The 25438-nt window shown below is 58.0% G+C and overlaps 4 protein-coding genes across 4 annotated transcripts; 3 read left to right on the top strand and 1 right to left on the bottom strand.

Annotated features, from left to right (window-relative positions):
• Positions 1-387: 387 nt before the first annotated feature.
• Positions 388-3904, bottom strand: CUNH1orf50 (chromosome unknown C1orf50 homolog). Its single transcript, XM_050322184.1, has 4 exons — positions 3755-3904; positions 2820-2906; positions 1838-1969; positions 388-1205 (listed from the first exon to the last, which is right to left on the bottom strand). Exons 1-4 carry the CDS (start codon positions 3893-3895, stop codon positions 1014-1016), a joined length of 552 nt encoding a protein of 183 aa, XP_050178141.1. The 5' UTR covers positions 3896-3904; the 3' UTR covers positions 388-1013.
• A 238-nt stretch (positions 3905-4142) lies between these two features.
• On the top strand, positions 4143-11281 carry P3H1 (prolyl 3-hydroxylase 1). The gene is made up of 15 exons (XM_050322183.1): positions 4143-4628; positions 4983-5135; positions 5276-5465; positions 5924-6055; positions 7332-7471; positions 8160-8249; positions 8361-8413; positions 8775-8896; positions 9051-9178; positions 9249-9344; positions 9461-9611; positions 10063-10180; positions 10382-10457; positions 10616-10756; positions 10850-11281. Exons 1-15 carry the CDS (start codon positions 4143-4145, stop codon positions 10970-10972), a joined length of 2199 nt encoding a protein of 732 aa, XP_050178140.1. The 3' UTR covers positions 10973-11281.
• A 1672-nt stretch (positions 11282-12953) lies between these two features.
• CLDN19 (claudin 19) lies at positions 12954-15493 on the top strand. The gene is made up of 4 exons (XM_050322182.1): positions 12954-13176; positions 14472-14636; positions 14834-14921; positions 15337-15493. Exons 1-4 carry the CDS (start codon positions 12954-12956, stop codon positions 15491-15493), a joined length of 633 nt encoding a protein of 210 aa, XP_050178139.1.
• A 5788-nt stretch (positions 15494-21281) lies between these two features.
• On the top strand, positions 21282-23900 carry LOC126643936 (claudin-16-like). The gene is made up of 5 exons (XM_050322731.1): positions 21282-21395; positions 21723-21825; positions 22780-22944; positions 23096-23368; positions 23809-23900. The coding sequence occupies exons 1-5, from the start codon at positions 21282-21284 to the stop codon at positions 23898-23900; spliced, it is 747 nt and encodes a 248-aa protein (XP_050178688.1).
• The last annotated feature ends 1538 nt before the right edge of the window (positions 23901-25438 follow it).

The following is a 25438-nucleotide window of genomic DNA, read 5'->3' as shown; positions in this document are numbered from 1 at the left end:
GTAATAATAATAGAATAATTGCTGTTAATCTGGCCTTCAAGTGAGGAAGGGCACTGGGAAAAATTCGCTCTGAGGAGCAGGTTCCTGTCAACCAAAAGCTCAGCCATGCTGGGATGTGGGTGAGCTGCACTGGGCAGAGCTGGGAGAAAAAAAACTGGAACAAAAAAAAAAACCACATCTGGATTGCCAGGGAGCTGCCTCAAACCTCCCCATTTCTATGTGATCCCACAGGGAACAGCTCTTCCCATAGGGAATTGTCACTGCCAGCAGCCTCAAGCATCTCCCAGGGTGTGGGCACGAGGACAAGGGGCTGGAGATGTCCTGTCAGCTTCACGTGCCACCAACTCTCCCTGATAAAGCCAAAGGGAGTAACACAGGGCCTGCCTCAAAGGGACACCTGAGATCAAGATTGATTTATTTTACTTTCCCCACTGCTCTGGCACAGAGGCATCCAGTGCCCTGTCTCCACCTGGCAGCTCATGCACTCAAATCCAAGGGGAATGCACAAACCCATTGTTTGAAGAGCACCTGAGGCCTGAATGGAGCTCTTCCCAATGAAGGACATTTCCCAGACACTTCCCAGCTCCAGCTCACCCATGTTCCCAGCTCAGGGGTTCAGGCCAGCTGGGACAGAGAGCAGCAGATTCTCATCACAACAGACCCTTTGCATGGGGTTTTGACGCCTCTTCCCGGGCCGCAGAGTTCCCTAAACGTGCATTTTAACAGGGGGCAAAATCCAGCCCTGAAATCATTACCTGCCAGAGACAGGCAGGTAGGACATGTTATGTTATAGCATTATCACATCTCTGGAACTCACACCAGCTGCCTCCCACTCCAGCCGGGCACAGGTCAACAAAATAAATTACTCAATTACCAGAAAATCCAGTAGGACTGAACACATAATTAGTCTCCTTAAAGCACAGAGCAATCAGCATTTTTGTTTCTTGGTCTCTTTCCTCGCCCAGGCCCCGTGTCCCCTCACGCAGGGACTCCGCTCAGGGGGTCCTGTGTGGTCACTCCTGTGACTTGGTCAGGCCCTGGAAGTTGGGCTCTGTGCAGGGGGGCAGCGCTGCCTGCCGGCTCAGCAGCTTCTCCAGGACGGCTATTTCTGCATCTCGTCTCTCAACGTCCTCAAATGGAGTCCAGGACATGTCGTGCTGGAGCTTGTAGGCACCGAGAAATTCGTGGGGAGTGGTTCCCCATTCCTGGTGGGGAAAGGAGAGACTTCATCAGTGCCCAGTTTCCCTCACAGCTGGGCTGTGCTGTCCCCTCAGCCCCCAACCTTTGCTGCACTCCCAGCTACGTGGCCATCCCATTTCTTAACCTAAAAACAGGCTCAGCTACCCTGAACCCAAGATCAGGTCGAGCCCCAGCGCTGCTGACACAGGGAGGCTCGAGGGCACAAGATCTCCCTGACCTGCCCAGAGGTTTGCCCTGAAGCCTTCACCCTTGCATGTAAGAAAATGGGTGGCCTGGAAGGAGGAGACCTCCAAGACCACCCCCCAAGCTGCAGGCAAACTCAGTCCCTGGGCAGAAGCACCTGAAGACACCACCCTGTCAGGCACTCACAAAAGGCTCAGAGGAAGAACTGCAGGGACCAAAAGGCAGAATTCAGGTCCATGCACCAAAGGTCTGCCTGCCATCCTCCACCAAGAGCCAGAGAACTCCATAAGATGGCTCTGGCCCCAGCAGACTAACTGGCAAAGGCCAGCTGAGCAGCAACCAACAAAGCCCCCACCAAGCTGGTGCTTTTTTCTGAGGTCCACACGTCCCCAAACACCACAAACATGACTTTTTTTTCCCCCTCCCTGCTCCCTCAGGGCCTGAAACCACCCACCTTAGGAGACAGGATGGAGAAGTAGCGCTGCCCACTCTCCCGCCTGTACATGTAGTAAATGTTTCCTGGCTTCTTCACGAGGTTGCAGGCCACGTGGTTCAGATCAGCATCTCTGTTAGCTTCATCCAAGACCTGGAAAACACAAACTTGATACTTCTACATTTGAAATGAAATGACAATGTGCTATTGCCAGAGCCCAAGACACATCACTTGGCACACAGCTCACAAGGCCTTGATCTGCGTGTCTGATTTCACCTGCCCCCAGGAAGGAGATGCTTCCCAAAGAGATTAGGTTTTCTCCACGTCTTCCCTGTCAGCTGGACCTCAGAGCACCTCTCCCCAGAGGTGGAGATACCTCCAAGGATCTCTGCACCTCTCCCCAGGTTCACCTCTGTGCCTGACCCCACACGCACAGCTGCTGGACCCTGGGGGCTTCCTGCTGCTGTCCCCAAGGGAAGGGGCAGGGAACAAAGGGGAATTCATCTGCCCAGCTCCACCAGTTAATGATTACATGACGTAAGTGCCTCCATGGCCGCAGGCCAGTTGCACTGACTGGCAGATCCTTTCCCATTCTGACTCCAGATTTCCCCCCCCAGGGTGAAGGGTGTATTGATGAGCACAGCTGAGCCCTGCTGGGTGCTGCCAGGACCAAAGGAGCTGGGACAAACGGGAAAGCCAAGCCCACCCATCAGGGAAAGCTGATCTCTCTCAGGGGGCTCAGATCCAACCAGGGTCACATTGTCACCCCACTGGGTCCTCCTGGGAGCACAGCACATTAAAGTTAACGTTACAGCCCTTCCTAAATCCGGACTCATCTCTATGTCCTCCCTGAAACATGAGCTGTCCTTCCTGATGTGCCCTGGACTCAGGGAAAGCACCCAAAACCGTCCCCATTGACACCTGACACAGCCACAGCTCCCCCCGAACGCCCTGCAGCGAGGGCAGGCGCTCACCAGCGAGCCTTCTGCCCAACCCCGCTCACCTTCCGCGCCTGCTCCTGCAGGTGCCGGATCTGCTCGGCGATCACGGCCAGTTTGCTGCAGGCGTTCGCCCGCACGAAGTCATCGGCCTGGGAGAGAGGGAGGAGCGAGGAGGGCTGGTCAGGACGGGAGGAGCCGCAGCCCCCTCCCCGGACACGGCCACGCTCGAGGTGTCACAGCACCCCCGGGGTACTGGAGTGTCACTGGGAGGCACTGGGAGCTGCCAGGACAGGCTGGGGGGCAGTGGGAGGGAGCGGTAGGGACACACTGGGTTGGACCGGGAGGTAGCGGGATGCACAGCAAAGAGGCAGTAGGATTTTCAGGGAAGCGTTTAGGTGGGCCGGGAAGCTCTGGAGGACAAAGTGGACATCACTGGAAGCCGGTAGGATGTACTAGGAGGCACCGGAGGGAAAGTGGAATCATTCGAGGGCGGGGGCACTGGGCTGTGCTGGGACACACTGGGAGGGGCAGCAGGACATATCAGGAAAACTGGGGTAGACTCAGGAGGCACCGAGATGGACTGGGAGCCACTGAAGTGGGAATGAGACATACCAGGGGTGCTGGGATGGACTGGGAGAGAAGCGGCTGGAGGCACACAGTGGGGTGAACTGGTCAGTGGGACATACTGGGAGGCAGCAGGGTATACTGGGATGGGACTTGGTTGTGATGCTCTGTGAGTCACCGGGGGGCAGCAGGGCACAGCGGGAAGCGGCGAGGTGCAAAGGGAGACACCAACAGCCTGGGAACTCGGGAAGGCACTGGGACTGGACAGTGGGAGATGGTAGGAGGCACCAAGAGGCCGCCGGGATCACCAGGGAACAGTGCTGGGAGGCACCAAGGCCACGGCCGGCTGAGAAGGCCCCGGAGAACGGCCGGGAGGCAGCGGGGACACCGGGCCCAGAGCCATGCCCCCGTCGCCCCGGCGACCGGCCCTCACCTGCTGCACCTGCCGCGCCAGGGCCACCAGGTCTCCGGGGTCCCCGACGCGGGCGGCGCGGCCGGCGCTGCCCTCCACCAGCGCCAGGGCCAGCCCGGGGCCGGTGCCGCCATGCCCGGGCTCCGCGCCGCCCTCCGCCATGGCCGCACGCCCGACCCCTCCCGCCCGCTTCCTGCCGCGCCGTCACCGCGCGCGCCGAGGGGGCGGGGCCTCGGCTGAGGCGCTGCGGCCGCTGATTGGGCGGCGTGCGCGGAGGGGGCGTGGCGCGGCGGAGAGGGCGGAGGCACGGCAGCGCGATACGGTCACTGATTGGGTGATGGTCGCGGAGGGGCGTGGCGGGGGCGTGGCTTGTACCCCCGCGGTGCGGCGGCTCGGCCGGGGCTCAGTCATGGCGCTGCCGCTGCCGCCGCCGGTCATGGCGCTGCTGCTGCTGCTGCCGCTGGTGCTGCTGGCGGGGGCCGCCACGCCGCCGGAGCCGCTCCCTCTCCCTGTTGCGGCCGACCCGCCGCTGCCGGCCCAGCCGCCGGACGCGCTGTTTGCCGCCGGCGCCGAGGCGTACGCGCGGGGGGACTGGCCGGCCGTGGTGCTGCAGATGGAGCGGGCGCTGCGGGCGCGGGCCGCCCTGCGCTCCCGCCTGGCGCGGTGCCGCCTGCGCTGCGCCAACGCCACGGCCGAGGCCGAGGAGGAGAGCGCCGACCCCCAGCCCGACCCGGTGCTCCGGGACCTGCGGTTCTTCCGGGGGCTGCTCCGCCGCGCAGCCTGCCTGCGGGGCTGCGGGCCCGCCGCGCCCTCCCGGTACCGCCTGAGCGAGGAGCTGGAGCGAGAGTTCGGCCGGCGCAGCCCCTACAACTACCTGCAGGTCGCCTATTTCAAGGTGCGGGACCTTGGCAGGGAGGGATGGAGGGAGGGGAGGAAGGAGTTCCCGGTGCGGCGGGATGCGGGACGGGCGGGATGCGCGGAGGATGCCGGAGCCGGGCGGGGCCGGGGGGGGACGGAGGGATGGGATAGAGAGAACCGTCCGGGGACGATCGCGGTGCCGGGACGCGGGGGATGAGTTCGGTGCGTGCCCCGACGGGATGGCCGTGCCCTGCCCCCCTCAGTGCCACGTCGGAGCTCGCCGGGGCCGCCCCCGTCACCGCCCCCCGCCCCGGGATGCTCCGGGATATCCCGGGGGTCCCCTCCTCCCCGCGTGGGATCCCCGCTGTCTCACCCCACTCGTCCCACCCAGATGAACCGGCCGGCGCAGGCGGCAGCGGCCGCTCACACCTTCTTCGTGGCCAACCCCGGGCACCAGGAGATGAGGCAGAACCTGGAGTACTACCAGGCCATGGTGGGGGTCCGTGAGGAGGACTTCACCGACCTGGAGGCCAAACCCCACCTGGTGAGACGTTCCCCCTCCCCTTCCAAAGTCCCTGTGGTGCTGCGAGGACCCTCCCCATGGGGACAAGGTAGCCCAGGTGATCCACCACAGGGATGGAACCCCCATGTTGAGCTCCCTCATCGTCCCTCATCCCTCTGCAGAGCGAGTTTCGGCTGGGGGTCCGGTTTTACACGGAGGAGCAGCCGGCTGCAGCCATCCTGCACCTGGAGAAGGCCCTGGAGGAGTATTTCGTGGCAGACGCCGAGTGCCGCGCTCTCTGCGAGGGGCCCTACGACTACGAGGGCTACAACTACCTGGAGTACAATGCAGACCTTTTCCAGGCCATCACAGGTGGGAGCTCTGCCTGCTGTGTCCTGTCACAAGAGCTGGGGACAGTTCTCGGTGGGTGGGTGGTTCCCAAAGGACCTGGGGGATGGTGGGTCCCTGAAGAGGGTAAAAACCCCCTCCTAGGTTTCACTGGGGGGAGTGTGGCTAGTAAGTGGCAGGAGGTGTTTGCCTGCACTCAGCACTCGAGGTGACACTCAGGAATCCTCCAAATTCCAGAAGGATATGGAAAAACAGGAGAGGGACCAGCAGAGGGTCACCAGGATGGGAGGCCAGGGATGGCCACTCTGTCCCCAGAGAGCAGCACATCCCCCCCACCCAGCACTTAGAGGGTGACAACCAACCACCAAAAACCTGGCAAAGAGCCCCGGTGCCAGCAGGAGGTTGGAGATCCCTCAGGGTCCTGCCCACCAGCCTGTGGGTGACCGTGAGCAGTGACATGGGGTGTTTTTTCCCTCCACCAGATCACTCCATGCAGGTGCTAAGCTGCAAGCAGGGCTGTGTCACGGAGCTGGCCTCACAGCCTGGCCGCGAGAAGCCTCTGGAGGATTTCCTGCCCTCGCACTTCAACTACCTGCAGTTTGCCTACTACAACAGTAAGCAGCTTCTGTGGGCTGTCAGGGCTGGGCACCCTGCTCTGGGCAGGCTGAAATCGTGGATGCACAGGGTGGTTGGGTTGGGAAGGGAATTTCAAAGATTGTCTCGTCAGTCCAGCCCAAGGTGCAGCGAGATCTTGGCATCGGTCACTCTGAGGTCTCTCAGTGCCCCATCCAACCTGCCTTGGAACACTTCCAGGGATGGGGCAGCCACAGCTTCTCTATGCAGCCTGTGCCAGGGCCTCACCAGCCTCATCATAAAAATCTTCCTTATGGCCAACCTAACCCTGCCCTCCTTCACTTTAAGACCCTTGCTCCTTGTCCTGTCACTAAAAACCTTGGTAAAAACTTGTCCTCACATCTCTTGTAGCCCCTTGAGATATGGGAAGGCCACAGGATCTCCCAGGAGCCTTCCCATCTCCAGGTTCAACAACCTAAATTTTCTCAGCCTTTCTTCCTAGATGTGCTCCAATCCTCTGACCATTTTTGGGGCCTCTGGACCCACTCAAAGGGGTCCATCCACACCCTTCTTGTGCTGGGGATCCCAGCGCTGGAGGCAGTGCTATGGGGTGGGTCTCATCAGAGAAGAGATCACCTGCTACCCACGAGGCAGCCCAGAGGGGTTTCTGGGCTACCACAGCCAGATCCTGTCCAATTTTTCATCCACCCTTATCTCCAAGTCCTTCTCCATGAGTGCTCTAATCCCATCCATCCTCCTGTCTTCACTCAGACTGGTGGAGAAGCTTCACTGTGCAGGTGGCCACGTGCTGGGACAGGTTGCCCAGAGAAGGTGTGGGGTCTCCCTCAATGGAGATATTCCAGAACCATCTGGATGCAATCCTGTGTTGGGGTGATTAAGCAGGGAGGTTGGACCAGACTGACCCAGTGTGGTCCCTTCCTTTCCTTCCCTTTCCCCAGTTTGTGATTGTGTGAAAGGCTGCACAGAAGTGGGGCAGGGTGCTTCAGTGGCTGGAAATTGCAGGTTAGCCAGGAAAGGGTTGGGTCTGACTGCCTGGAAATGGGCCTCAGGAATTTTTCCAAGCAAGAGAAGTACCCGACCTGTGACCTGGGTTTCTGGAGGCGGGAGAGCACCTTGGATTCTGGATTTTGCCTTTGTGGCAGCAGTTATCCTTGCTCCAGGGGATCTGCCTTACTTGTGAGACCCTTTGCAGAGGACAACAAGGATTTTGTCACTCATCTCTCCTCCACACCCACGTTTGCTCTGCCTCCAGTGCCCTTGGACATGCTGTTAAACAGCCACACTTCCTCTTTGCAGGTGGGAATTACGAAAAAGCCATTGAATGTGCCAAAACCTACTTGCTCTTCTTCCCACATGACGAGGTGATGAACCAGAATCTGGCCTATTACACCGCTGTCCTGGGGGAAAACCTGGCCAGACCCATCCAACCCCGAGAGGTGAGCACTCAGCTGAGACATCTTCTCCCCTCCCTGGTGACCTTTGCAGAAATTTTGGGGTCTTCTTTGGTCCAATGTACAGGAATGGATGGATTTAGGGTCTAACAAGCTGGAAAATAGCTGAGAGGCTGAAAATCACCACTGGGAAAATATCTTTGGCCAAGTGAAGCTGGATGATTGGCACACATGGACCCACTCCTCAGGAAGAGGGATGGGAGAGGCAGGTGGAGGGACTTTTTAGGAGGGTCTGAGCGCACCTCTGCTGCACTCTTCCACAACTGAAATGAAATTGCTTAAAAAGGAGAGGATTTGGCTTCAAAATAGCTGGATCTGGGTGACCAGGTCCTGCCTGGGATGTGGTAGGCAGGAATGGAGGTCTCTGCCCTGCACCAGCTGGAGTAGGGAAGGGGTTCTGCTCCTAAAGAGCTTCCAACAGAAGGGACATGTGTGTGCCTCTGCTGGAGTGTCCTCTCCTCTCCCAGGAGTCATCCACACAGTACAGGGAAATTCAGGCAGGATGGGGAAAGCCACTTCCTTCCCAGCTGCTGGAGGGAGCAGGAAACCAGGGCTATAGGTCTGGAGGAAGGACCACAGGAATGGTGTAAACCTGCCCCTTCCTGCCCATACTCAGGGTTCTTCAGAGCCCTGGTGCTGTGCCTCACCCCTTTCCTGTGCCCCCTTGCCACAGGAGATCCAGGTGTACCGCCAGCGGAGCCTGATGGAGAAGGAGCTGCTCTTCTTCAGCTACGATGTCTTCGGCATCCCTTTCGTGGACCCGGTGGGTGGTGCGAGACCAGGGAGACGTGGTGGCCAGATGGAATGGGGATGAGGGGGTCTGCCTCCTGGCCAGGTCCTTGCCCAGCTCCTGATGCTGTTCTTCTGGCTGCAGGACACGTGGACACCCGAAGAGGTGATACCAAAAAGGCTGCGAGAGAAACAGAAGTGAGTGCTGTCCCCAGCCGAGCCCTCCCAGTGGGGTCCAACAGGACATGCCCCTCTTCCTCTGCGGGGTTTGGGCCGAAGGCCATGGCACAGAGCTGCTGCCAGGGAAGGTGTTGATGTTGGGGGTGGAAGAGGCTGCTGGAGGGCAGAACTTTGCTCCCCATCAGCTCATGGGACGATGGGCACGGGTGGGGCGCCCCAAGCACCACAGAGTGAGGGGTGCATTGGAGTGACTCTCCCCAGTCTTGGGCTTTGTCACCAGCCCCTGAGCCAACTTATTCCCGCCCTTTTGTTGGCTCCTCTCACTCCTGACGTGGTGGGGACAGTGGGATGGTGGGGCTGATGGCTGCCACGTGCCCAGGGCGGAGCGGGAGACGGCGGCACGCATCTCGGAGGAGATCGGCAACCTCATGAAGGAGATCGAGACGCTGGTGGAGGAGAAGGCCAAGGAGTCTGCCGACATGAGCAGGTTCATCCGAGAAGGTGCAGAGCAGGGGAGGTGGGATGGGGGCCTCTGTGGCCCCTGCTGCCCGTCCCTCCACGCGTGGGTGGCAGCAGGAGCAGGCGGCAGCACCGCAGTTTCCCCCAGGGTTGTTGGTGCGCGTCCCCACGTCCCCCAACCCCGTTTGCGCCCCAGGTGGCCCCTTGGGGTACGAAGGAGCCAGTGTCACCATGAACTCCAAGGCCCTGAACGGCTCCCAGCGTGTGGTGGTGGATGGAGTCCTCTCTGCCGAGGAGTGTCGGGAGCTGCAGAGGCTCACCAACGTGAGTGTGGGGACGGGTGGGGCGGGCAGGGGGTGCAGCTCAGACCACTGACACCCACTGGGTTTTGCAGGCAGCTGCCTCAGCCGGGGATGGCTACCGAGGGAAGACCTCTCCCCACACCCCCAGCGAGACCTTCTACGGCGTGACCGTCCTCAAGGCCCTCAAGGTTGGGGTGGACGCGGGGAGGAACGGGCTGTGGGGGCACGGGGCAGGAGTTTGGGGGCGGGTGGTCACCCGTGCCCGCCTGGGGCTGAGCCCCCTGTGCTGCCTGTGCCCCTGCAGCTGGGCCAGGAGGGCAAGGTGCCCCTGCGCAGTGCCCACCTGTACTACAACGTGACGGAGAAGGTGCGGCGCATGATGGAGTCCTATTTCCGCCTGGAGGCCCCGCTCCACTTCTCCTACTCCCACCTCGTGTGCCGCACGGCCATCGACGGTGAGCGCGGCCCCGGGGAGCGAGCCTGGTCCTGTCGGGTCCCCTCCAACAGCTGGAAGTGCTCTGGTCTTGGACCTCTCCTCGGAGACCTCTTTGCTGCTCCCGGGCTTCCTCCTCTTCCCGGGAGGGTGTGGGGAGCTTGTCCCTTAAGCCCAGTTCAAGGAAGATGAGCAGCAGCTCTGTTGGTTGCCTCCAGTGGGGTAGATGGCTTCATGCCACGCAGGATTTCAGCACTCAGAGGCACTTGGGATGGGTGCTGGGCGGGGCTGTGCCTGGAGGGCCATGGGAATGCCACCCAAATGGCCTTGCATGGTCCACACTCCAGCACAGTGGAAGTGCTTTAGGCTACAAGTGACTTTCTTTTCACCTCCAAGCCCAGGATGCTTGGGGATGGACCCTGTTCTTGCACAGACAGAGGGGTCCTGATGTGCCAGGTCTCGTTCCACCCTAGAGAAGCAAGAAGGTCGGAGTGACAACAGCCACGAGGTGCATGTGGACAACTGCATCCTCAACGCAGAAGCTCTGGTGTGCGTGAAGGAACCCCCAGCTTACACGTTCAGGGATTACAGGTACTGGTGATGGCGCTCAGCTGAAGGTACCACGGCTTGGTGGCACCTAGGCTGGGAGGAGCCAGGTGGGAGGACGCCAAACCTGGGCTGTCCTGCCTCAGGCTCTTGCTGTGGGTGTTGGGGGAGCTCTGGACTCGCTTCTGGAGCTGTGGTCAGGGTTGTTAGTTACCTCCACTCGACCCCTGCTCCCTTTTCTTTTAGTGCCATCCTTTATCTCAACGGAGACTTCGAAGGAGGAGCTTTCTACTTCACTGAGCTGGATGCCAAGACGCAGACCGTGAGTAGCTCAGCTCCCAGGATCCACGTGCAGCCCCGAACCCAGCTCCTTCCTGCTGGCCCTGTCCCCTGGGAACACCCCCTGGGCCACTGCAGAGGATGAGCTGGGCTTGAGGGGGGACTGACTCGCTGCTGACCGGGGTCTCCCCACCTTGGCAGGCGGAGGTCCAGCCGCAGTGTGGCCGTGCCGTGGGCTTCTCCTCGGGCTCGGAGAACCCCCACGGGGTGAAGGCCGTGACCAAGGGCCAGCGCTGCGCCATCGCCCTCTGGTTCACCCTGGACCCCCGGCACAGCGAGCGGGTGAGCGCCCTCCCAGCAGCACGGGGTGGGTGGGGTGGTTTCAGTGGGATATTGGCCCTGCTTACCCCAACCCCCTTGTGGGTCTGCCCACAGGAGCGTGTGCAGGCAGATGACCTGGTGAAGATGCTTTTCAGCACGGAAGAGGGGGATTTGGAGCCAGAGCCGGAGCAGGAGCCACCCGCTGCCGTTGTGGTGGCGGCAAAGGACGAGCTGTGATGTCCCTGCCGGGACCAGTGACACCAGCATTGCAGCTTTGGGCTGCTCAGTCATCAGGGTGACATGTGGGACCCCCCCTGCCCCTAACCCATGTGGGATGGGGCACTGGGGAATGCCCTGCACTGCCCCTGCACCATCCATCATCCCCCCGTGGAGCTGACCTGGGGTGTGATAGAGACTCGGAGGGGTGCTGTGTTAGGGGTGAGGCCCCAGTGCCACAGGTGCAGTTGTGTGCCTTTTCCTGAACCTGCGGCTATTTAAGTGCCTTTTTCTGCAGAAAATGGGTGAATAAAGGTATTTTTTTTCTAAGCTGTTGCTGGCTGGAGGCTGCTACCCCCCCCCAACTTTGGCTGCCATCAGTGTTGAGGTGCAGCTTTGCCTCCTGGCAAACATTTACTGGCGAGTGTTGCAGCCCTGCAACCCCACAGAGGTGTTCTGTGGGGGGACAAGGTGCCCCGGGGGCAATGCATCCCCTGCAGCGTGGGAAGGGACCCACCATTCCAGGAAGGAGGGAACCGTCCTTGAACAAGAAGGACATTGAGCCCTCTGGCACCCCCGGACAGGGCATCGAATTGTTCCTGGCCATTACCATAACCATCCCGGGAATGTGGGCAGAGAGATCCTGCCCCGCTGCACCAGTACCCAGCACCCCCGGCCCGCTGGGAGAGGGCAGAGAGCAGGGCCCGTTCAGCATCAGGGTGGGCGAGGGGGGTCTGTGGGGCAGGGTTCCTGCAGGATGCACAGATGGTCCCACTGGAGGGTGCCCACCATCCCCGGGGCCCACCCTGCCTGCCTGGGCGCGTGAGCAGACTGCTGATGAGGCCAGGGCGGTTAACCATTGCCAGGTCCTGGGGCTGCCACGGGCTTGGTGTCACCGGGGTGGTGCCACGTGTCCCCCCCCTACACCCCGTGTCCCCCTCCTGCAGGGGGACACCACTGACAATGGCATCTTTTGTTGGGGCCGAGGGAGGTGGGTGGCGTGGTGTGCCCGAATTCCCTCGCTGAATGAGCCCCTTCCCTGCTCCCTGTCGAATTCCTGGAGCCACCCCCAGGGCCTCTGTGGCTGGAGGGGGGCTCCCAGCCCACAGCAGGGGTGCAGAGGGTCACCTCCTCCACACCCTCTTCCCGTTGGGGAGCCCCATTTTCCCATATCCCTGCACTGTCACTCGAGGGGTCCCCCTCTCCCTCAAGAGCCAAATCTCTCCTGTAGGACAGAAATACTCCCCATGCCCCAAATCTTTACCCCAAGGCCAAATTCTTCCCTTTAGGACTCGAATCCCAACCTCCAGCCCCAAATCACTCTCCTCAGATTCAAATCTCTCCCCCTTCAGACCCCAAATCTCTCCTGCCACAGAATCCAATGCTCTTCCCTGGGGACCCAACGCTTCCTCTCAGGCCCCTAATTCCACCCCTCCCTGCCCCCAGTACCCAATTCCCCCCCAAGCCCCACATCACCCCCTGCTTTGGCCCCAAATCTCCCACTCGGGACTCAAATCTCTTCCCCCTCAGAGTCCAAATCTCTCCCCCTGCAGAATCCAATGCTCTTCCCTGGGGACCCAACACTCCCTCTCCAGGTCCCTAATTCTGCCCCCCTCCACGCCCCGTGTCACCCCCAAATCTCCCACTCGGGACTCCAATCTCTCCCCCTCAGACCCAAACCTCTCACCCCACAGACCCAACACTCCCTCTCCATGCCCCTAATTCCCCCGCCCCTCCAAATACCCAATTTCCCCACTCGGAGAAAATTTCCCCACCCCCCAAATCTCCCACTCGCGACTCTTAAAAAAAAAAAAAAATAATCCCTCCCAGGACCTAAATCCCCCCTCCCCGCAAGACCCTTCACTCCAAATCCTCCCCCATCACCTCCCCGTATCGGCCCTCCCTCCCTCCCTCCCTCCCTTGCCGTGCCTTCTCCCTCCTCCCACGCCGCGCTGGGTGCCGCGGGCGGGCGGTGCGTGGATCGCGGGCAGCGCGGGGCGCGATGGGCGGCGGGGCGCGGGAGCTGTGCGGGTACCTGGCGGCGCTGGGCGGGTGGGTGTCGGCGCTGGCGGCCGCGGTGCTGCCGCAGTGGCGGCAGAGCTCGTACGCCGGGGACGCCATCATCACGGCCGTGGGGCTCCACGAGGGGCTGTGGATGAGCTGCGCCGCCCAGAGCACCGGGCAGGTCCAGTGCCGCCTGCACGACTCGCTGCTCTCGCTCGACGGTGGGTACCGCGCTTCCTTCCCTGGCTTCGTTCCACCCCACCCCGCCCCGAGCTCCCCCTGGGGTCCTGAGCACCTTGAGGTGCAAGAACCGTCTCTGAGCTCCCCTGGGAATCTTGAGCTGCCCTTGCCCCCTGCTGCTGCAGGTCTGAGCCCTGCTGTGGTTCTGACAGCCCCTCTACGGCTCTAAGCCCCTCTGTATGTTTAAACCTCTATGTGTGAACTTATACAGGTTGGAAATCCCACACCCACAACAGGTCTGTGCCCTCTCGGTGCCTGGGTGCCCCCCCTACCCCGCAGGTCTGAGTCTTGCTGTGGTTTTGACAGCCCCTCTGTGGCTCTAAGCCCCCTCTGTGTGCTTGAACCCACCTATATGGGTTTGAACCCCTGCCCTGTAAGGCTCTAAGCCCCCTCTGTGTGTTTGAAACCCTCTATATGGCTTTGAAACCCCATGCCTGCAACAGGTCTGTGCCCTCTTGGTGTCTGGGTGCCCCCCCCTTACCCTGCAGGTCTGAGTCTTGCTGTGGGTTTGACAGCCCCTCTATGGCTCTAAGCCCCCTTTCTGTGTTTGAACCCACCTGTATGGGTTTGAACCCTCTCAGTGTCTGGGTGCCCCCTTCCCCCTCCATGGGTCTGAGCTCCCCCTGGCCCCTCCAGAGTCTTCTGGTGGTCCAAACCCTTCTTGCCCCCCTCACCCCGTCCCAGGTGTGAGCCCCTCTAATGTGCCTCTGACCCCCCTCGGAAGGGTCTGAGCCCACTTCACGCATCCACTGAACCTCGATGTGGGTCCAGCTTTCCCCTCTCCATGAATCTGAGCTCCCCACACCAGGGCTGAGCCTCTCTTGGCCCTGTGGGTTCAGGCCCCTTTGTGTGGCTGGGATGCCCCCTGGCCCCGGTGGGTTTGAGCTCCAGGGTGGCCATCACATCTGGGGACCAACAGTGCCCCGTGGGGACATCACAACCTCCCCTGCCCCGCACCCCCAGGCTGTGGATCACCCTTGTGGTATTTGGGGACCGTGGTGCTGCTCAGGGCAAAGTGTTTCCTGGCCTGGACAATCATGAGGAGGATGAGTGTGGCAGGGGGAAAGGTCAGGGAAGGTGTTGGAGGGTGGTGCCCTGAGCTGAGCTCAGGTCTCTGTACCTGCCAGGTGGGGGAAGAGGTGACATGGGAGTCACGCAGTGAGGACAGGGTTAAGGACACATCCATCCCCAGCGTGGGAGGAGGTGACCTTGCTCCCAGTGCCCGGCTGTGGCCAAAGCCACCTGCTGGGAGCAGCTTTTCTCCCCTCCCTTGCAGTTCACATCCAGACCTCCCGGGCTCTCATGGTCATTTCCCTCCTCCTGGGCTTCTTCGGCATCATCGTGAGCGTGGTGGGCATGAAATGCACTAAGGTTGGGGAGGAGGATCCTGTCACCAAAAGCCGCATAGCCGTTGCTGGAGGTGTCCTCTTCATCCTCTCTGGTAAGGCAGCTCCAGCCCTGGCACCTCGCTGGTGCAGGAACCCTCAAACCCCTCTGAACGCTGTTTGTTGGAGCGTTCAGTGAGGGCTGCGTGTCGCTGGTGGTCAGCCTTTGATGCCTGGTGGGGGCTGGACTCGGTGACCTTTAAAGGCCCCTCCCAACCCAAACCATTCCGTGATTCCCTGGTTCCGTGCCCAGGTCTGTGCTCGCTGGCTGCCGTGTCCTTGTACGCCACACAGGTGACCTACGAGTTCTTCAGGGAGAGCGCCGTCCCCATCAACGCCAGGTAAGAGCCTGGCTCGGGGGGGTCCTCTCCATCTGCACCCCATCTTGCCCCTGCACTTCCCACTGGGACCTTCTTCCCTTGCTGGTGTTGGCAAGGCTGATGTGCCCCGTGGGAGGGACCTCTGCCACCCCTCACTGCCACCTTACAGATGTCCCCGAGGGTAAAGCTTTGGTGGTTGTCACCTGGGACAGGGTAATGGTGCACACGGGGGAGTTTCAGCCCAAGGGAGGGTTTTAAAAGATAGGGAAATGCAGGAGCATCGTGAAAGATGGGGATGGAGAGGGAAGAACCAAAATCTGCCTGGGCATTGCCGGTCGCCTCCATCAGGGCTTCAGCCTTCCTGTTGCCCATCTCAGTTTGCAGCTCTGCCTCTCTGCCCCCCTCCCTGACGCTCCCCCACCCCATTCCTCCACAGGTACGAGTTTGGCTCTGCCCTCTTCGTTGGCTGGGGGGCCGCCGGCCTCTCCATGCTGGGGGGGTCCCTCCTGTGCTGCTCCTGCCCTGCCAAGGAGCGCCGAGCGCAGCAGTACCTGCGGCAGACACAGCCCTCCACCTCCCGGGAGTACGTCTGAGCCCTCACCCCGCCCTCCCACCGCCCGGTGCCTCCCTCCCCTCCCGAAAACAGGCAAGGCCCTGGTGCTCCCACCCCCACCTGGTCCCCCCGGATGCTCCACGAGACCGTTCTCCTCCTCATCTTCCAGGTTTCAGCGCCGTTTGCGGCACCAGCCTCTAAAATAGAGGGGTTTGAGGGTCGCAGCTCCCGTACCCGTCACTGCCACGGTCCCCTCGGGTGGGCGGGGTGGCACCCCCAGTCCCCTGGGCTTGCTGGGCCGTGTCCCTCAGTCCCAGGGATGCTGCAGGGGCGATGGGGGCGATGGGGAGGCTGATGCCGGTGCCACAGGGGCACAAAGCTGACCCCGTGGGGATGTGCTGCCCAGAAGCACTTTGTGCCATGACCACCCCTCTGCCACACCCTGTTTTCGGGAGCAGGTGGGGAGCGAAGCCAGTGCTTGGTTTCCCTGAGGTGAGGTTTTCACCTCCAACAGCCCCAGCCCAGCTCAGGGCTCAGGCATCCCCTGCTCTTGGCACAGGGATGCTTCCAGCGTTCCCCCTGCCTCGTTGTTACCTAAACCCGACATTTTTTAAAGTTATTATTAATTATTACTAATTCCTACCTGGAGGCCAGTTGCTCCAGCTGAGCTCTGCCGGCCAAAAACTGCCCTGTTCCTTCCCAGGACCAGGCTGTGCCTTGTTAAACAGAAGAATAAATGGCTTTGGGCAAATTAAAGCAGCAAAAAAAAAGGGGGCTCTGAGCACAGAGGAGGGTTTGTTTTTATTTTTTGGTGCCCAGCTCAGCTATTTCGAGTGGCAGATGGACAGAGCCCCAAATTTTGGTGCCTCCCTGCTGGGTCCAAATCCCCCTTCCCCAACAGGACCCCCTGGTGAAGGTTCCAAACCCAACCTGCTAATTGCCTCTGCCTCCTGGTACCTCCACGCCACTGCTGCTAATTGCTCTGCAACTGCCAAAGCTCCAATTTCTCTGTAAATCCCCCCAAAACCCCCTCATACCCCAGCCCTCCAGCCCTACTGCATCTGTTGCACCAGCCAAACCACTGGAAATAACCCAAACAGCTTGGTTATCTATTTTTTATTGTATTATTTTTTAACCCCAATTAGATGAAATAGCTGATTTTTTAAAAAAAATTTCTTTTGCTCTATTTTATTTTCCTCAATCTTCTTTTACTTTACTCTATTTTATTTTACCCTATTTTCTTTTATTTTACTCTATTTTATTTTCTCTTCCTCTGTTTTGTTTTGCTGTATTTTATTTTATTCTATTTTTCTCCATTATGTTTTCTTTCCCTCTATTTTATTTCCCTTCCCTCTGTTTGATGTTATGCCCAGGACCTGCTCTGGATCCCAGGCTGTGCTGGAGGAGAAGCAAAGCTATTTTTCTTTCTCTCCCCCCTGCATTACCTGCCTATTTCTCTTTTAAACTGCAAAAATTAAACCTGTGTCCTGCACCCCTCAGGGAGAAAGCAGTGCTTGTAAGTTGGCTTCAGTAAGGTGCTGAACCCAGATTTTGGGGTTCCCCTCCAACCAAGATCACCAGCCAAAAGGATTGAGAAGGAGCCTTGTGCTTTAAAACCCACCAAAAAAAAAAATCAACTAAAAAGGCCTTTTTATATCGCAGTGTTGTGTAAAGAACGTTTTTATTCTTTTAATATAAAATTCCAATTAATTTTTCTCGGAAATGGGATGGGTGGGGATTTTTAAATGCTTCTTTTTTTTTTTTTTTCCTGTTTGTACTAAAAATTGTATTAAAATATTTTCAATCTCGGGTATCTTTCTGGAATTGTCTCTTTTATCCCCCCCTGACTATCCCCACCTGGACCAGTCCCCACCTCCCGTGCTAGATCAGAGCCACTCCCCCATCCTAAATGGATCCTGCCCTTCTGGCTGAACACCTCGACTCTTTTGCCACCTTTTTCTCTTTGAAGGAGGCCCTAAAAATGGACCTAAAAATGGCCCTAAAAATGGCTCAATTTAAAGTTAAACCCCTTGGGATTGTCCCTCTGCAGGACTCTTCCCAAGGCTGAAATGCCACCAGCGTTTTCCTCTTATGGATCCTCTCACGGACCCTCAGAGCTGAACTCTGCCTGTTTTCTCCCATTTTCCACGGATTCAGAGCTGACTTGTGCCTAATTAGGCACTTGGTTAATTGAAGCTGATTTTTGCTCCCCTGTGTAGGGGCACGACCTCCTGCCCTGTCCTGCTGGGCGTGTTTTTCCCCAGGGATAACGCTTTCCATCCAGGTTTTTGCAGGGCTGCTGCCTCCCCTCAGCCTCCTCATCCTGCCTGGTCCACAAATACATCCCATCCCACCTCAAAAAACCAGGATTTACCATCCCTGGTGGTTCCTGTGACACCTCCAAGGGTCACCTGAGGGCTCCCTGGGGGTAAGAGAGACACTGGGGCTGGAGCAACAACCAAGAGGAGGATCTGCCTCTGTTCACGGGCTAAAACAGGGTTTCCCCCCTTCCAACACTCATCTTTTGGTCAATAAAACCAGATTAATGAGCATTATTGAGGTTTCTGGTCATACCTCTTACCTTCAGCTAACCCCTGGGAAATAATAGTAATTTTTGAACAGGCAGAAACGAGGGAAAAGGGAAAATTACCCCCCAAAGGTACAGAGAGGGGCTTTTCTTACACCTCTGGGATGTGGCTGTTTGAATTTAGTTGTGGTTTTATTAATATTTATTCATTGTCCTGCCCCAACAGCATCTACTGAGTTCTCTCCAGCTCTCTGAGATGCTCCCATCAAAGAAAACATCTTTATTTCTTTTTTTCCTGTCCAGCCACAGCAGGCTTTTTAACACAGTGTGTGCCAAAGCATCAGGATTTGGGCCTTGCCAGCACCATTTTTGTAACACAGGGGTTTGACAAACCTCGTGGGATCCAAGATCTGGTTTTCACCTTCATTAACCAGGGAAAGGAGCTTAATTACTCGACTGCTGGTGGCTCTGCCCCTCCACCTGCATCTTTCAGCCCTCCAAAAGGTTTCAGCTGGGGGCTGACAAGGCAGATTGGTTTGATGTATCATAAAGTGACTGTTTAGATGAGCAGAAAATACAAATAAACTTATTTTATAGGTGGCCAAGGCCACAGAGTTACAGTTTTGTATCACTTGGGGTCCCACCAAAATTTCACGTGTCCTGGATGTGCAAGGACCATAAATTCCTGAGCTGTAAAGGTTGGAAAATGAAGGTTTGCAAACCCTTCTGGATGTTTTTGGCACTAATTTGCTGCCAACATGCCAAAGGGTTGGACCTGCCACATGCCAAAATCCTGGGAAAACAGGAGAAAACTCAAAATAAAGCCCAAGCAATCGCACACATCGGGCACCTGGGGGTCTCTGCAGGGCTAAAGCTCGAGCCTTGGTGCGTTGCCAAAATCCCCCCAGCAAAATGCTGCAGAGGATTATCCAGAGGGCAAAAAAGAAAAAAAAAAAAAAACAAAACAACTCAATAAAAATAACCTACCAACCTAACCAAAAAATCCACTCTGAAAACCCAAGTGCACCTCAGGCATAATCTCCAAAATGTGCCTGTGACTGTTTCCAGTGGCTCTGGGAGATGAGGGTGCAGTTGATGGGGCAATGCCGGGCCCAAAGGGTGCTCAGGGGATGCTGCAATGGGCACCCTGCACAGGGAAGACACAGCAAAAGGGATTTAATTTTTTTTTCCCCCAAATAGCAGAGGATCAGGGAACAAACATGAAGTTTTTAGGGCATCTCCAAGTGGCAGGCAGCTGGGGTGCTGCTCCCCAGGGTCACAGGCACCTCCTCGGGGGCTGACCAGACGTGGTACCTGAGCCATCACCACTGCAGGGGTTGTCACTCGTTTTCTACTTAATGGGGGGGAAAAAAAGAAGGGTCTTAATTACCAACCAAAAGAGTTCATTATCATCCTGGCATTCCAGATTCTTTCCTTGGCCCCTTCCATCCCTCTGACTCTCTTGCACCACTCCTGGGTCTTAGGCCACTCTAATGTCTTAGGTCACTCATTCCTAGGCAGTAATTAAAAGGTCTAATTAAAAAACAGGGGATATTTGCCCAGGACACACAGTCCCCCCACCTGGGGAGAGTTCCCAGCGGGTTCCCAGAGGTTTCCCCACGTGACATTTTTGTGGAGGCTCCATTCCCAGCCTCTGAGTGCTCTCCCTGCAGGGATGCCCATCACGTCTCGGAGCACAAAGCTCAGCTGACGTGCCTTGGAGGGACCTTAAATAGCCCAGCACAGGCTCTGGCCAGCACTGCCTACCCCTGGCTCCACCAGATGGGTCAAGATCAGAATCCCACTGGCATTTAAAAGCCTTCCACACCCACATCCCCATCCCAAACCACCGGCAACAAAGAGATTCTGTCATCATCCCACTGCAGCTACGATGAGCCTGTGGTGAAGGTAATGCCCTTTTCTTGCCAGCAGGGTTTATTTAGGGCTGGTTTTCCCCAGCATTAAGAATTTCTTTCTTTCCTGTTTTTTTTTTTCCTCTTCTCTTGCTCATATAACTCAAGTGGCTGAACAGATTTTCTTCAAAGGCTGCAAAACAACCGGGGTCTAGTGGAAACAAATAAGATTATGGAGAGTTAGCTCAGAAGGGAGCCTGGGGAAATAAAAAAAATTATGGTAAACTGGGGTCTAGGAGGCTGTTTGTGGTAAGACACGCTCAGAGTGAAGCTGGTGGAAGTGCTCAGAGGTGGTGGGGGAGTGATGTCTCTGCTCCCAGTGACATCCCAAGAGGGGATGTGGGGGTAGATGTGGCACACTGGGTGTGGGGACCGTGACCCTCCTCCCCAGCTCTGCCCCACAGGGAGCCAGGGCTGTGCCAGGGTGGGCAGCCTCTGGCTGGAGGTACCAAACCTGGTGGTGACAAACTTATCACCTCGTGATGATTAACCCGTGCAGCTCAGAGACTCACCTGGTCTCGTTAATTAATTAATTAATCCATGTAAACCCCTGTCCAAAAGGCTGTTGCGGTGGTGGCAACTTCAGGCACTAAAATATTTTGCATTCTGGGTTGCAAAACGTGGCAAGGTGGGATTCCTACCCAGTGATGTCCACACCTTGGGCACAGCTCTCTTCCCTGCAGAGTCTCTTCACCTCTAGTAGGATGGAAATGGGATGGTCCCATCCCTCCTGCTCTTTGGAAAGCCTTGGCAGCTCCTCAGGGCACCCATGTCAAGCCCCAGCTGCCCTTCTGCATCTTGGAGCGGGAGATGCTTCTTTAGGCTTGAGTTTGGGATTAGGACACCTCCATGGGACACTCACTTGTGCTCCAGCCTGGATGTTTCAACACCTTGTGGCTTTTCTTGGAGGGAAAAAAAAAACACAAAAGCAAGAAAAGGTAGATGATGTCCCCACCAAGTCACATGGCTGCAGGGATGGAGGCATCCAGAGAACCTCTGGGCACCAGGAGACCCTCAGGTCACAGGTTTTGGCAGCAGCAGCAGTTATTTAACAGTGGTTTCCAGCAGCTCTTGATTCCCAAAGGGCAACTACTGATGGTTGGCAGCTTCTATTTGGAAGAGAGGGAACCAGTGTGGGAATATCTCCACTGCAAAATTACTGTGTCCCTGAAGGCCCTCTCTGCACATAAACCTGGTAGCCCAGTCTTGGGTGAGGGAACTGGAGCATTTTGGCAGCACTGAGCACCACGAGGCAGGGCCCAGATGGCTCTTAGGGATCCAGAGGACTCCTGACAAAGCCAGTGGCACTTTGTCCTTGGTGGGATCAGGTGGCTGGAAGCAGCCAGAGCAGAGGTGGGGGATGTCCCTGTGCCCTTGCAGGTGCCCCCATGAGCTCAGCCCTGCAGATGACAGCGTTTGGGCTCACTCTCCTCTCCACACTCTTCCTGCTCCTGGCCACGTGCACCGACTGCTGGATGGTCAATGCTGACGACAGCTTGGAGGTGAGCAGAGAAACCACCTGACAGGTGAGCAGAGCAGCCACCACCCTCCAGGTGAGCAGCTGGGAGCTCTCCATGAGGTTGCACCATGTCCCCACAGGCTCGGGAAGGGAACATGGTGGGACAAACCCACCACTTTCTGCTTGGGTTGAAGGGTTAGAGGATTAGAGAGATAGAGAGATGCTGGAGCAGGAGGAGGAGGAGGCAGAGAGCAGGTATGGGCAGGGAGTCACTGGGATGTGTCCAGGTGTGGTGGTGGGAGCCTGAAATCTGCCCTGGGGAGCTGGGAGGGCTTCTTGGTGCTTTTTGGTGTCTTTCTCCTGCTTCCAGGTAAGTCACAAATGCCGGGGCCTTTGGAGGGAGTGTGTCACCAACATGCAGGATGGGGTTAGGACCTGTGACCAGTATGACTCCATCCTGGCTGACCACCCAGGTAAGCTGGCCTGGCCTGGGGGCATTTGTTAAGTTCACAGCTCAGTCTTTTTTAAAGAGAAGAGGGAAAGTGCCCCTTGTTGCACTGGGCTGCCCTCCATCACTCAGCAATGCCAGCCCGGGGCTACTCCTGCTCTCCTGCCCCAAGCCTGGCCTGGGCAGCAACTCAGGGTTCAGCCAGACCTCCCATGGGGCCACCAGCAGGAGAGAGACCCTGAAGCTGTGCCACCTGACAGCAAAGGTGTTTTGGCACGTGGAGCCCAGCTCTTGCTGCTATTGCACAGTGGGATTTGCAACCCACTGGTTGGGTCCCAGTGGCCAGGGACTTGTGCCAGCAGCTCAGGGACAGTCACAGTGGGGTAGGGACAATTCTCCTGGCCTGCATAGGGCACATCAAGCCCTACACTGAGAACCCTTGTGTCACTTCATGACATGGGACAACACAGACTCAGGCAGCAGAGAAGGAAACAAGCAGTCAGTATGGACTAAGGGGGGCTGCCACCCTGCTCTGGGGAGGAGGGAGCGTTTCAGGGCGCAGTCCCATCACAGTTGATGATGTGACCCGTGCCAGATCTCTGTTTTCATTGGTACATTGACATTGGCTGTTCAAAACACCAACTACACAACCTGGGGGAAGAAACAGTCTGGGCAGCAGCATCTTCTGCCCAAGAAGGTCTTGAGCAGATGACCACATCCTGGGTGCTGATGGGTGCACCTTGAGTTATTTGGTTTCTTGAGCTGGTCTAATTAAGCCCTCATTAAGTTTCTGATGAGCCTGCTGAGCACCTTCCCCTGGCCCACGGCAGCAATGGGGTTGGTGGGTCCCAGTGTGATGCTCCCACTGTGAGCTGGGTGGCTTTAGCAGGGACACAGCCAGCACTGTGGGGTGGAGAGACCAGTTCCTCTGACCATTCCTCATTCTCCTTTCTGGTTGTTTTTTAACTTCCCTGCCCAGTGAAGATCGTGGTGACGCGGACCCTGATGATCACAGCAGACCTCCTGGCTGGCCTGGCTTTGGCTGCACTGGTCCTCGGGCTCGACTGCATCAAGTTCCTCAAGGAAGACCCCTGTGTCAAACTGAGGATGTGCTACGGGGCCGGAGCCACGCTCGGCGTTGGGAGTGCGTGGCTGGGAGTGCTGGGGGGGCAGACAGGTCTCGTGTCCCACAGGGAGCTGGGAGGGATGCCAGGAGAGCGGCACCCCCTCAGCAGGGCCCTGGGGAGGCTGGGGAGGGTTGTGTGGTTCCTTCTGACCAGCCCCGTTCCTCCCAGGCATCCTGGGGCTCGTGGGCTCCGTGTGGTACGCGGTGGACGTGTACGTGGAGAGGGCCACGCTGGTGTCACACAACATTTTCCTGGGAGTGCACTACGACTTCGGGTGGTCGTGCTGGCTGGGGATGGCCGGCTCCACCGGCTGCTTTGTGGCATCGGTGCTGCTGACCTGCTGCCTCTATGCCTGCACAGGTCAGTCTGCCCCGTCCCACCCCCTCCCATCTCCAGTAGCTTTTTGCCCTGCAGGGACGGGGAGTGAAGGACTCGCTCGGGGTGGGGCTTGGGTGCTTCTTGCAGGGTCCAGCCCAACCAAGGCACCCCTTTGTGCCCAGCCCGTGTCCCTCGGATGGGGAGGGTACACCAGGTAGGATGGGGCTGAACGAGGGCCCCATAAGGGTATGGGGGGTTGCAGGGGTCCATCCACATCCGTGACACCTCCAGGTCCAGCTGAAGGCATGCTGATGTTTACCCAAAGCAGTGGCCATGCTGGAGCTGAATCCCTGTGACCAGCCTGAGCCTGGGCCATCAGCTCCACCATCAGGGACATTGGGCAGGTGATGCCTCCCCAGATGTCACCTCCAGTCCTATTGCCTGGTCCCACAGGGTGGAAGTTGACCCTGCTGTCACTTTTCCTGCCATGTCTCCACGCCGTGGCAGCCTCAAGTCCTCCTGTGACTGCCAGCCGTGACACAACCCCAACTCTTCCTTGGCAGCCCCCAGCAGCCACTGGCAACCCCAGATGCGTCCCCAGCCCTGGGGCCGGACAGCCACCAGCAAGATGTACGCCATGGACTCGCGGGTGTGACGGCCACCAGCACCTCCTGCACCCGCTGTGGGATGCTCTCCTCGCCAGTACGACCCCGTTAAAGCACCAGCACCTGGACTGGGACCTTTCTGCAGCTGCTTCCAGGCTCTGACTGCCGCCAGCTGCAGCATCAGTGGCTGCTAAAAGCAAGGGTGCTGCAGCACTCACCCAGGGAAAGGTTTTTTTCCCCACTTCCAGCCAGGTTTCATGAAAATAAATCCCAGAGAAGTGTTGCTTTGAGAAAAGATGCCCCCAGGTCCCCCGGGAAAGCTGTTGGGACAGTGAGGGCAGAGGAGCTGCTCTGACGTTTCTCAGCCCACACTTTGGAGGAATTCAGTGGGAAGCCTTTCCTGCACAGAGCAACACTGACTCCACGTGGCTGGTGGCCCCGGTCCCTCCCACCCCAGCCCCCTGGAAGCTGCCCCTGCACTCTGGCATGGGGCAACACGATGTTTGGTCTCAAAAACTGGGTAAACCCAGGAGTCTGGAGCACTTAGTTATCAGTGTTTTCACGGGGGATCATTGGGGAACACTGCAGGCATACTCATCAGGCACAAGCAGGTGAGTCAGTCTGAAGCCTGAGGGAGGTGCTCTACCTGCAGAGTGCGGTTTTAAAGACCACACAGAATGGGAATTCTGTTTTCCAAGTGAATTATTATCCTTCTTCACTTGCAAGCCATTATGAAAACAAATCAGAATCCAACCCCACCACCAACTCCATCCTCTCCACCCCTAGTCACTGAATGCTGGTTTGCTGCTCATTTCCTTCCTTCTCACCCTCACACAAAAACCTTCACAGCACAGGGAGGCTGGGCAGAAGCTGTCGGTGTCAGCAACACCCCAGGGACCTGGGAGAGGAGGAAATCCGAAAGCTAAAGCTGAGTGACTGGAATAAGGAGCAGGAATGACAGTTTGCTGTCCAACAGCCATGTCTAGAGGGCAGGACGCTCACAGCTGGCACAGCGCTGGGGGACAGGCACGTGTGAGCGTTAGAAGGTGCTTGGAGAGAGCAAAGCCTGGAGCACAGAAGAGACAATTAGTGTGTAGGAACATCCCTAAAGCTGCTGTTGGACAGCAGCACCTCTGCAGTGGCAGTCATGCTCCATGTGGGCAATTCCTCACGCTCTGGGGGAGCAGCCCCGCTCTCCAGGCTCTCACCGCGGCACTTGGGCACAGCCAGAGCCGGTTTGGGCACAAGGCACAGCTCGGTCTCTGTGCTCCTGCCCTGCTGGGGGACATCTGGGGGACGTTGCTACTGCTACAGCCGACCCAGGCACCCTGGTTTCACCCCCAGATTCCCTTCCCTGCACACCAGCAGCAAGACACCAGCAACCACTGCAGCAGCTGCTGGGATAACAGATCTGTGTCCCAGAAAATCAAGGAGCAATCTGGGCTAGTGGAAGGTGTCCCTGCCCATGGCAAGGGATGGGACTGGATGGGCTTTAAGGTCCCTCCAACCCAAACCCATCTGGGATTCTCTGATTCTGGGGTATTTCTTTCCCTTTTTTTTTAAGCACCCTCACACCCCCTCAGTTCTG

Source organism: Myiozetetes cayanensis, unplaced genomic scaffold (genome assembly GCF_022539395.1).
Source record: "Myiozetetes cayanensis isolate MyiCay16 unplaced genomic scaffold, myiCay2020 scf28, whole genome shotgun sequence".
Lineage (NCBI taxonomy): Eukaryota > Metazoa > Chordata > Aves > Passeriformes > Tyrannidae > Myiozetetes > Myiozetetes cayanensis.
Note: the sequence above shows the minus strand (reverse complement) of the source record. Positions and strands in the feature narration are given on the sequence as shown.

Coding starts and splice junctions, on each gene's coding strand:
- LOC126643936 (XM_050322731.1), top strand. CDS start 21,282: ATGAGCTCAGCCCTGCAGATGACAGCGTTTGGGCTCACTCTCCTCTCC. Junction 21,396..21,722: donor ATGCTGACGACAGCTTGGAG/GTGAGCAGAGAA, acceptor TCCTGCTTCCAG/GTAAGTCACAAATGCCGGGG. Junction 22,945..23,095: donor AGCCACGCTCGGCGTTGGGA/GTGCGTGGCTGG, acceptor CGTTCCTCCCAG/GCATCCTGGGGCTCGTGGGC.
- CUNH1orf50 (XM_050322184.1), bottom strand. CDS start 3,895: ATGGCGGAGGGCGGCGCGGAGCCCGGGCATGGCGGCACCGGCCCCGGG. Junction 1,970..2,819: donor TGCAGGAGCAGGCGCGGAAG/GTGAGCGGGGTT, acceptor TGTGTTTTCCAG/GTCTTGGATGAAGCTAACAG. Junction 1,206..1,837: donor TCTCCATCCTGTCTCCTAAG/GTGGGTGGTTTC, acceptor TTTCCCCACCAG/GAATGGGGAACCACTCCCCA.
- CLDN19 (XM_050322182.1), top strand. CDS start 12,954: ATGGGCGGCGGGGCGCGGGAGCTGTGCGGGTACCTGGCGGCGCTGGGC. Junction 14,637..14,833: donor TGTCCTCTTCATCCTCTCTG/GTAAGGCAGCTC, acceptor TTCCGTGCCCAG/GTCTGTGCTCGCTGGCTGCC. Junction 14,922..15,336: donor GCCGTCCCCATCAACGCCAG/GTAAGAGCCTGG, acceptor ATTCCTCCACAG/GTACGAGTTTGGCTCTGCCC.
- P3H1 (XM_050322183.1), top strand. CDS start 4,143: ATGGCGCTGCCGCTGCCGCCGCCGGTCATGGCGCTGCTGCTGCTGCTG. Junction 8,897..9,050: donor GAGCAGGTTCATCCGAGAAG/GTGCAGAGCAGG, acceptor TTTGCGCCCCAG/GTGGCCCCTTGGGGTACGAA. Junction 10,458..10,615: donor TGGATGCCAAGACGCAGACC/GTGAGTAGCTCA, acceptor CCACCTTGGCAG/GCGGAGGTCCAGCCGCAGTG.